Source organism: Perissodus microlepis, chromosome 4, assembly GCF_051167445.1.
Source record: "Perissodus microlepis isolate ML-2025 ecotype Zambia chromosome 4, ASM5116744v1, whole genome shotgun sequence".
NCBI classification, from domain to species: Eukaryota; Metazoa; Chordata; class Actinopteri; order Cichliformes; family Cichlidae; genus Perissodus; species Perissodus microlepis.
The window spans coordinates 5192291-5203660 of record NC_140464.1 but is presented as its reverse complement, the minus strand read 5'-3'; the positions used below and the strand labels follow the sequence as shown (position 1 = coordinate 5203660).

At 38.3% G+C, this 11370-nt stretch overlaps 1 protein-coding gene across 2 annotated transcripts; it reads left to right on the top strand.

The window, feature by feature from the left end:
- Positions 1 to 4922: 4922 nt before the first annotated feature.
- On the top strand, positions 4923 to 11370 carry emc10 (ER membrane protein complex subunit 10). 2 transcript variants are annotated; one of them, XM_084925210.1, is made up of 8 exons: positions 4923 to 5059; positions 5195 to 5261; positions 5897 to 6009; positions 6686 to 6799; positions 8439 to 8623; positions 8862 to 8955; positions 9838 to 9935; positions 11057 to 11169. In XM_084925210.1, the coding sequence occupies exons 1-7, from the start codon at positions 4970 to 4972 to the stop codon at positions 9922 to 9924; spliced, it is 750 nt and encodes a 249-aa protein (XP_084781336.1). In that variant the 5' UTR covers positions 4923 to 4969; the 3' UTR covers positions 9925 to 9935; positions 11057 to 11169. The 2 variants fall into 2 exon arrangements, with proteins under 2 accessions (XP_084781336.1, XP_084781335.1); XM_084925209.1 differs by lacking the exon at positions 9838 to 9935 and having other exon boundaries at positions 4924 to 5059; positions 11057 to 11370.

The window sequence follows — 11370 nt, the reverse complement described above, 5'->3', positions numbered from 1 at the left end:
GGTAATAGTATGTGTGCAGCACACACTGCCAGAAACCAAACCTAGACAGCTAGCAACCATGCAAAAAAGAGTGGAAACTGAACCTACACACATCCAGTGGACAGAAACATGTCTGCACATGCCACTGATGATGTTGCTTTATATGGGATGTGTAAGCTGTTTTCTAATACGTTCACACTTAAGGTACACTGAAAAAAATGGATTGGCCAGCTCTTGGATATAGTGTAGAAACTACATGAAATGCAGAGAGGCTAGATTAAATTGTTCATATCATGTTCGAGTGAAGTAAGTCAATAATATAGCAATGTTAAATCCCGCGACACTGCACGGGATTTCAGTCTTGCGCGCTTTGGATCGTGGTTTGAGGAAGGCATCCATCTCAGTCGAGTCGAGCAGCCGCCTCTACTTTTTTTGGTATACCGAAAAAAGTAAATTGGGTGGTTGTTACATTAAAAAAGTCTAACTTGTAATTTGAACACAATAATTTCATGTTTCTATGAATGTAATTAAATGAGGATCTGTACAAAATTCAACAACTTAATTTGTTCTTGTTGAGATGACATGATACAATCTAGTAAGAGTGGTTAGTTGCTGAACTCGTGAAATTCACAAGATCGCAGGAGATGTCAAAATCACTGGGGATATAAGAGGCAGACAACTACACACACACCATGTGTATGCTATTGCTATTTATTGTGGTTTAACCTGTCAAGGACAAAATAAATAAATTCTGCATCAAGCCTTGAAATCATAGCGTTCCTGGATTTCCTGGATTGGTGGCATGGTGGTTAGTGCTGTTGCTTTGCAGTAAGAAGGTCCTGGGTTCAAATCCACAATCTGGCTAGTTTGTAGTGGTTTCTTTCTGGGTATTCTGGTTTCCTCCCACAGTTAAAAGTCATGCAGTTATTAGAGTTAGGTTAATTGGTGATTCTAAATTACCCGAGAATGTGCAAATGGTTGTTTGTCTCTATGTGATAGACTGGTGAGCTGTCCAGGGTCTGCCTCATAACCTATCACTTCAGGGTTATGCCCCAGCCCCCCTGCAACCAGGATAAAAATAGGAGGATGGTAGTCGTTGATCCATTCAATTTTTATGTTAACCAGACTCTAGACTTTGTTGAACATTATGTAATATGAAGACAACATGTAGTATTTAAGTGACCAAGTAGTATTGGGGTAAAAGTTATTGAATAGTGTTGAAATAAAATGACAAAATTGTGAAGGATTCAAACATTCCAAGAGCTCAACTTACTTCATCTAAACATGTTTCAATCATGTTTTATGAACACAAAATGTACAGGTTTATTGAATATGAAAAAGTTGTGTTGATTTAACTCAGTTGTTTAAGTTTCTGCCAAAGCAAAACATTTGTGTGCAACCAATGTCCACTATTGAATTAAGTAAATCCAACATGGCCTTTTTTCAGTGTAGATAGAGCAGTGTTCATAAGTTTTAAACTGCTGTAGATTGCTGTAATATGTTTAATTTGCTATGTAGCCATGGGATGGATGGATGGTTGCATAAAATTCAGTTCTTTACCCTAGAATATTAGAATGAAAACCCCAACAATCAGTTGACTCTCTATGAGAAACACTTGGCAACAGTGGGAACGAAAAACTTCCTCTTAGAACAAAGAGCCTCAGGCAGAACCAGCATAAAGGAAAATCTCACATGATCCTCGTGGTGTAACTCTACATGGAAGTCATACCTGCGCTGCACCACCCCGATGTAGGATCAGCATGACAGCCTGTAAAAAATTGTCTAGCGCAGCCGCGCTCAGTAAACGGAGGAAAGAGGGATTCTTAGCGCGGCGGTAAAAAACTGAAAACAATTCAATTTTAATTTCTATAATTATCTGATTTGTCTGATGAGTTGTAAACACTGCAGTATGAAAAAATTATTCACAAAGACTACACTGCTGAGGCTTGGGAGAAAATGTTTTCTTTAGTGAAACTGTGGTAACATATTTACAACTTCGGATGTTTTTTTCTTTTTTCTCACATCTTGTTCGCTTTCTCTCTCATTTGTCACCCTGCTCCATTTTTAACAGCCCGGAGGCAGACAGGACGTGACAGTGTCTTCCTTCAAAGTGAAAGTCCTGTTGTCATTTCACATAAATATACATGCTTTCATATTTGACTAAGAATAGTAAGGTGACACCGTTGTTTAGGGCTGTGACAGAGAGTAATGGGCTCTCCTACTGGCGGGGGGGGGGATACTGTATAGGGCTGCATGGTTTCAAAGGCAAAGCCGGGGGGGAATCACATGCCACAGTCACCATATGTTCCATACTGAGCTCTGCCTCCTTTAAGCTGAAGACGAAGCCCAGAGAGACAGACCGTTTCCATCAACAGAAATGTAAAAGCAGTATGTGCACATCTATAATTTATGATCAAATAACCGGTTTGAATACATCATAAATACAGTTCATACAATATGTTAATATATTAATGTTGGCAGATAAGATGTGGAAGGAATTTGTGTGTAAATTAAAGCAGGTTGCGAGCGAACCTTTAAGGAGATGCACACAACCGTTTTGGGACAATAGGAAAATATCAATTTTGTAAATGTAGTAATTATTTAGCCATTTTTGCGCATTATTTCCTCGTTTCAGCTTAATTGTAACTCTTATAAATGTCTGGAATAATAAAGGAATATGCTTTTTTTAAACAAAAAAAAGAGTTCTGTTTCAAACAGTTATATGAATAAATAAATAAGTTAAGATAAGTTGGATGTCCAAAAATAACCTTGACTTCTTGATATTCCAAACTTTAATGGATTAACGATGAATTCAAAGCTCCTTTTCAGCACTTTGATGCTGAAATGTGAAGTTTAAAATGATTGATGCCTTTCACTTGTATCCACAGAGGGTTTATTGCATGTCAGCAGAACTCTTCAGCCAAGAATAAGCATTGAGAAATAAATCGCATCAATCACATTTGGCAGAAACATGCAGCTGTTTTCTCTTCTCTCTGGTTTGATACTTTTATATTTGGCGGGTACCTCTAATCAGTCAAGTCACAGCTACAGTGCTTCTTGTACCTGACCCTTGGATTGTCCAACAGCTTTCCAGCACCTTCAAGCCTAGTTAAATTAGCAGCTGGAGCCAGGATCCAGTGCTCACAGGCACAGAAAAGAGCAGCAACAATCCATAAATTCTGACTTGGAGGTGCCACATTTTGCAGCCTTTACTCACTGAGCCTATTGAGCTGAAGGAACGCTGCTATGTGCTAACAAACTGAGGCAGGACCTCTGAGTTTATAGAGCACTGACAGAAAGCTGAACCCTTCATAAAAGTCCCATTCAAAATTAAATCTAAAAAAATGATTAAAATACTTGTAAATCTTATCATACGCAAGCAGCTCTAAATGTAGATGTCCAAACACCACCAAGAAAACCCTAGGATTGAATACTTCATTCTGGGGAAAGAAGTGTGCATTCCTCCACCGAAAAAAAGAAAATCAATATATGCATATTTTAAGTATTAATGTAGCCCCCTCTCTGTATTTGGTTTCTTTTAATTTAGCAGGAGCACAAGAGAAATAATTTGAAATGAGAGAAGCACCCCTAAACAGAAACACTGTAACTGAATTGTCAGGCATTCAAACCCCTACATCAGAGGGCTACACTTAATCCATAAGCTTCCCTGGCACTGGACAAAGTACATACTACCAACTTTAATAATATTGAGAAGGTACTGGAGCCAGACTTAAGGCTTCAAATAGCCACTGCAATCCTCATTTCCAGTTTTTTTGGTGAGTTCTAATTGCAGTAGTCACAGTTTTGCAAAGATTAAAAAAAAAAAAAGTCTAGCAGGGAAAAGAAATCTGATGATAAGAGGTCACTTGAGACACATTCCACTGCCAGATGTGAACTGCTGCCAGTTATGACTTGATGTAAAACCCTGGTCTAGCTCTTTAGATTAGTGCAGGAGCGGATCTAAAGAGCTTTATTTGTTTCATCAAAGACTTACCCCTTAGCAGGGCATTTACCTAAATAAAACTCTGGCTGAGGTAGAGCATGAAATGCTGACTAAAAGATGTAACACATGAATTACCCCTTAAATATTTATTATTCAGCTGATAAAAATTGCACTTTTCGGGGCACTTCTGTGGAAGTAATGGGGGTGAGAGGAAGGTCGAGGCAGTGTTTTATGATCTGTTAGCAGCCTCTGCTGGCGTTGGATGTGTCAGTACATGTTAATCTCACTTACAAGAGATCTCTATCATGTTTGTTTCAGTATTTCTGTTTTAGAATGCAAAGGAGAGTAAATTGGCATGTTTGGCATATTGTGACAGATATTAAACGTATATAAAATTGTTATTCCAATACTAATTATACCCTAAATAATATCAGAAGTATACTCTGACATTAAATTAATATCTTAATTTAAATAGAAAAGGTTTTTGGGGGTTGTTGGCTCATCTCTAAAGTAAATTTTCCATGACAAAATATAAAGCAATACTAATTTAAAATGTTTACAGCATTAATAGAAATTAAAACTCGTTTATGTGGTAAGAGGAATTCATTATTGCTGACACATTACAAGGCATCACCAGAAATACAGACAGATTATTACAAGCATTCTGTCAACAGTGTGTGTGTGTGTGTGTGTGTGTGTGTGTGTGTGTGTGTGTGTGTGTGTGTGTGTGTGTGTGTGTGTGTGTGTGTGTGTGCAAACTGTTAGTGTGCAAGGTCTCCAATCATTATTAGGAATGATGCAGACAACGTAGGATTACTTGATAATGATTAATTGATGGTAAGTAATTAAGCTGTCTAACAGCTTAAAGAAAAAAGAAAAAACACTTGCATGTGATTAAATTTTATGTTGTTTGTTAACCCTTTGTTTGAAATCGTAATTACTTTTTGAAAAAGAAAAGAAAAGAAAAGGAGCTTTTGTTTTGAAAATCGCCGGAAGTTAATGTGTTATGCCACTTGAGGCGTTCTTCCGGTGTCTGTTTCTGTCAAAATGGCTCGTGTGGTACAATCTAAGGTTGCTGTTGTTTCCACTGTTTTCTTCGTATGTTTACATTTTGCATGTTGTAATAACGGAAGAAGGGTAAGTGTGAAGTATTATAACATAGACGACATCAATTTAAATGCAGTGAAGTGGATGCTGTACATGTTAGCTATTTAGCATTAGCTGTGTATGACCGACTGAAAGGCTAACAGTGGATTTCATGTTCATTCTCAGGTTGGTGATGCCTTGGAGACTGAGTTCAGTGGTTTTTCTGTGCCTCTTGAACACTCATTTGAAGTTGGTAAGAAACATTTATAATTCTTTTCTTACTGTAACGTTGTATGATACGACATTGATTATGTTGGTAAGCTAACTAAGCTTAACGCAACAAGAATATGTTTTTGCATTTATTAATGAATGTACCTGATTTGCTACAAATGTACATTTTTTTCAGAATTGTCTTTTTGCGTTTATAACAACCTATGAACGCCTACACTTCACACCTACAGGAGCTTTAATGACATCCTATTCTAAATCCATTGGCATTTCTGTCTGTTTAAAATTAAATTATTCTCAATAATGCGTGCATCTGGGATGAAGTCAGCTGTAACAATACAAACAGTTAAAAGTCATTTCACAGGGCAGAATTAAACACCCTTTGAAATCATAGCATCTGGATGGGCAAATTCAGTATTTATTATACTCTCAAAATGCAAAATCAATGTCAATCAAATAAAAAAAAAAACAGGCAGTTACAGTTTATTCCTTCATTTAACAATAATAAAACACTCTGCTTTGATGACAGACTTCTACCTTCATTTTATGGTTAACTATGAACTATGTAGAGGTACAATGTGTTGGTTCTTTTTTTTACCCAGATTTTTCAAGCAGGGAAGTCTTGTTATCATTTGTAATTTTTTCTTTTTTTTCTTTCAGATGATGTAGCAAAGTTTCAAGTGCGTGGAGCTCTGCTGTTAAAGCCTGGAAGAGAGCCGAGTGTCTCACTAAGTCAGAACCCACTGTCAGACGAGGACAGGACCAAATTGAAGGTGAACCATGTTAACCATTGATTTAGTGATGTTATCTACACATTTCCAAGATGGCCCAGTGATGGAGAGATTTCCCCTGTTTCAAATAAATATTTAGTTGGGGGTTTTTTTTTGTTTTTGTTTTTTGGGTGCCGGTGGGGGGGGGCATCCATGACCAGGACATAAAAACTGTATTTAAATAGCAAGGGCTGTTTCTACTCTTCCTGTGCACTGCAAATACTTGTCTGTACTTGCAGTGCACACTGCAGTCACCTATTCTCACGCTCACTCATGCATTCTGTTAGCTTCAGACATTTTTTACCTGTCACTTAATCACATATGCATCGAGGCAATTTGGGGTTCAGCATTTTTCCTGAAGAGCTATAAATCAAATAAGCAGTCTTCAGATAAGTAGACAACCTTCTTCTTGAGCCACCACCTCCTCATCTGTAGAATTACCTGTGACTGAAAGTCACCCAAAATTTTGGTACCAACGTGGGTAACATCACTCACTTGTTCCACTGGTGTAGGATGTGTTTGGATGTTTAGCCAAGTAAAATGATAGGTGAACTTTCCTAGATTTATACTACATTAACCATAGTATCAGTTCAGGATTTGTTAATGTATCCTCCTTATAATGTTTCTGTATGAACATGCATTTCTAAATTACTTGTTTTTAACGTGGCTATCCCCACAGGAAGTGGCTGCAGTGGACGGTCTATACAGGATCAGAGTGCCTCGTGTTTTCCTGCAGGCTGACAGACAGACAGAGCGGCAGATGGAAGGCTACCTCACAGCATTCGTCAGAGCTGTATGTATTTCCCTCAAATTCTCCAGAAATTACAGATAAGATTAAAAAAAAAACACCTCCTGTAAAATTGAGCACATGTTTATTGACGGCTTTTGAGGGTAGTTTTCACTGCATGGTTAAACTTAGCTTTTAGATGGAGACAGGAAAAAGGTCATGGCTTGGAGAAAAGTGAGTAAAATCATAGGATGTAATGATAGGTTCTTAAAATATATTACTGTAACTTGATTCCAGCTCCTATTTCTCCTCGTTCTTTTGGCTGTTATTGGCAAATGTTCATGGGTGTTTAAAGCAAATTAATTCACATGATTATTGTGAGGCAAAATTTTGCTTTACTCAAGAATCATGAAAATTACTCTAGACCGGCTCACCACAAAATATAGAAACTTTTTTGTTAATACAAAATTATATTAAACATTTTCTTCCAGCTATGAAAGAGCAACTTTGAGCAAACATTTTGGCTCTGAATGAGGTTTTTTATGATATAATGATGATATTATGATATAATCTGATGTGTTTTCCCCAAATAATTTACAGTCTAGTTGTTGCTTTTTTTGCTCTTCTATGCTGGAAAAAATACAGTTGGTTTAGAAATGTTATGTTTTTACACAAAGGATAGAACAGAATATTTATACAGTTATATGTTATACATATTCTAATGTGAGTTCCTCGACCAATTTGACTTGATAAACTCTTCATGGTGGCCTTATCAAAGGCAGTAAAGTTAATGGAAGTTAACTTACTTGTGTTAAAGAACAAATTTCTCACAGCAGGAGGTCGGCCGTTGGAAGAAAAGAATTGAAATAAAATAAGATGAACCGACACAAGGAGTGGGCGAAGTAGCCTCAAAGTTATATCACCGTATTTCAAGGAATATGTGTAATGATATTTGACAATGACGTTTTATTGATGATTGCAGCGGGCAGCATTTATTAGTGCAAACAAAATAAATGGATTTTTCATGTTTGAGTACAATGAGCAATGATGATAGACTACCTAATTCCAAGTTTGAAGTTGTCAGCAGCAGCAATATAATACTACAGTAATGGCACAGCAAGCACAAAAGTCACCTGGTTAGTGTTTTAAGTATAACAAAACTACTTAAAACTTTAGTTTAACAGTAATTAGAGTAACTTAGCCTTATATGTTTTCATTAAACAAGTTTATTGTTTCCATATTTAGCTATTTTTTACATTTTGCAAAGTATTGCACATGTTGGAGGTCTGACTTCTTGTAGCCCAACTACTATTTGCATACCATTGAAGTAGCCTCTTTTATAATTGCCAGATATTCATCTGAGGCTGGCGCGCTGCTCTCACTCTTAGACAGGAAAGGCGTGGTTCTTTTTAACACGTAAACATTTATACACAGATTATGTGATGTATCATATATGAATGTATGAAGTAGAGTCCCTCTATCAGTGGAAAGGTATTATGATAGTATAATATCGTGAGTTACTTTGTGATCCTGTCAATAGAAATTAAGAAACAAAAACGCATTCACACTTTGGAATTCTAAAATATTTGATCAGTGCTAGTTTTGACCTAAAGCTTCTCAAACGGTGTGTAATTAGTGTAAATTGTAAATATTTCTAAGCAATAAGCTGTTATATATTGTTTTAACATTCTCCTCTGATCCTCAGTGTGCCATGGTTGAGTCCCATCTGAGCGATGTGATCGCGCTCCACACTGACGTCTCCGGGTACCTCATCGGTGTCTCCATAGTGACGTTACCTGGGGCCTGCAGGGGCACTGAGGTCGAGGATGAGGTCGACCTTGAGATTTTCAACACCACGCTCAGCATAATGGCTCCAGTCAATGCACCTGGGTCAGTCACACTGCTTTTACCTGTGATTTTGTCCTTTTCTCCTTTACAGCTTCTTTACAATCTGAATTGTTTCCATCTCTACTTGTGGTTGTCTCTGCATAAGTCAAGGCCTCCTGCAGGTTTTTTCCACATCCTTTGGTTTAGCTTTTGCCTTGGCTTAGCAGCTCTATGTCAGTTGTCCTGGGGGGCACAAGTCTTTCTATACCTTTCACAACACTAATTGTCACCTTTCTTCCAGACCTGAGACGGCTTTCTTCCTTGAACGGATGGAACAGGAATCTGAGAAGAAAGGGAAGAACCCACAAGAGCAGAAATCTTTCATCGCTAAATATGTAAGTAATTACACAGAAAACTGCTGATAGGCTAGAAGGGCCTAAAGATGTACAGGTAATAAATAAATGAAAATGACTGTTAAGCTCGTATTTTCTGTTCTCAGACGCATCACATCTTTTCAAATACGTCTAGTATGTTTTAATATACACCAGAGACATCAGTGCTGTACTGCACTTTTGCTTCTATTTCATTTGCCAGTATTTATGGCAGAAAAGTGAAAATATCTCCCAAAAAGTCAAAATGGTTCCTGTTGTCCTGTTGAAAGGCTCTTTTCTACCTGCAGTTTGTGTCCAACTACGAGGGAAAAAGTTATTTGTCTGTACCTTTTAGGCACAGGTACACTTTTCAGTTTGTTTCTCTTACTCCACTGAAAGCAGCGATGCGAGTCCTCCTCCTTTCCTTCTTCTTTGCAATGCAACTCTGTTAAAGACACTAGTAAAAAGAACTGGACTTGGTGGTCAAATGTAGATGGACAGTGTAATCAAACCCTTAATTCTGGAACAGATAGTGTTTATCTTTATGGGGCATATGAGTATGCAGACTTGTTTTTCGTCTGATTTGTTTTCATATCAAAAACTGCTCCAGCCAGCTGGTCGCTTGCTAGAGGTCCCAGTTTCACGAATCCATGTGTTGCTAGTCGTCCAATATTAGTTTTCCCACAAAGTGCATAAGAACATAAAAAGTAATCCCTTAAACCCAGTGGTAAGGTTTTGTGTGTCTTCAGATTTTCTTAGCTTCGAGCTTTTTTTCCAGGCAGAATCCCGCCCTGTATCCTGTCTTAGTTTGCCTGAGCCCTGTTAAATCTGTCTTGTTTTGCTGTTCTGTGTGTTTCTTGCTGTGTTCACTGATCTGTGTTGACCTGATGCTGTACTGTGTTCCAGTGGTATTTGATTCTGGGTGGTGCAATCTTCCTCATGGTCACCAATTCAGCACAGCCCCCAGCAGGGGGCGGCAGAGAGCAGAGCTGAGTCCCACTGAAGTACAGTTTCCTTACTTGTCCCCTTCTTCAGTTTGTATTTAACCTTTAGTCAGCGTGACTAAATGAAACCCCGTCTCCTTTCTGTGTCCACTCATTCTGTCCTTCTGTCTTTTCATGGTCTCTTCAGGTCCAATGCCAAATACTTGCAATGGTGCTCCCTTTTGGGGTTGCCACAGTGGATCTTTAGCACCAACCCCCTGCATTTCCTCCTTGACTACATCCGTCAGCCTCCTCTGAGATCTTCCTCTTTTCCTCTATCTTCAATATCCAGTGTTCCTCTTCTGCACATGCTCAAACCATCTCAGCCTTGCCTCTCTGACTTTGTCCCTCCTATACTCTTTTCTAATCTTGTTTGTGCTTGTCACTTCCAATGAAAATCTGAACACTTCCAGCTCCACCTTCTGTCTTTTTGTCAGTGTAAATGTCTCCAAACTGTACATCATAGCGGGTCTTAAAACCTTCTCTTTCACTTTTGCTGTTATCCATTCTGCATTTCTCTCGTGCACTGTCTGTCATTTGGGTTGGCCCAGGTATTTAAAGTAATTTTCCTTCCCTATCTCAACTACTTGCATTTTTAACATTCCACCTGCGTTTCTCTCATACATGTGTGACTGGGAGGAAAGGTGAAAATGCCAAAAACATGAATTACAGAGATCAAATTTGTTTTTACTCGTCAGCTGTAAAAGGCTGATTGTGTATTGTCGTCACTACGCTGGGTTGGCAGGCGACATCGACACCCAAGTTTGTGAATGTGATAACTCAGAACAAGACGACGTAGAATTTTGAAATTCATAGCATAGGGGTATCTACTAGGAGGCTTAGGGATACCACTGGCATCCACCAGTATGTATTATTGGGAGTCTACAGGATAAACCACCAGTATATCCGAAATTATTATTCTGACTATATTTAGCATGTGTTTGGTGTTTGACCCCTGAGATCGTCACTCTATAGCCCTGTCACCCACTTATGCCTTTTCTTCTCTTCTGTTGTGAAAATGAACTGAAGCTAATCTGGGATGACCAATCAGGAACCACTGATGCTAGATGATCACAGTTGATTTGTATGTTGTAACCAAAAATATTGCAGTATTTAGTTGCCCTTTTCTTCTTCTCTTCCAGTGGATGTACATTGTGCCTCTCGTTCTCTTCTTGATGATGTCTGGCGCTCAGGATCAGTCGGGAGCAGGAGCTGGCGGTGGAGCAGGCAATGGCGGTGGCCGATGATCAACAACACAACAATTTTTGTTTTGTTTTTGTTTTTTGTGAACTAAACAATACTTCTCGGGCAGTTTTTCATTGCTGTACATAATGCTGTTAATGGAAGATGCATGTCGGTCACACACAACTTACCTGTACATTGTAGAAGAGATATAGTGCCCTGCAGATGACTGCGTTTTTAATTCTAATGTGAAAATAAAGTATTTATTACTTGA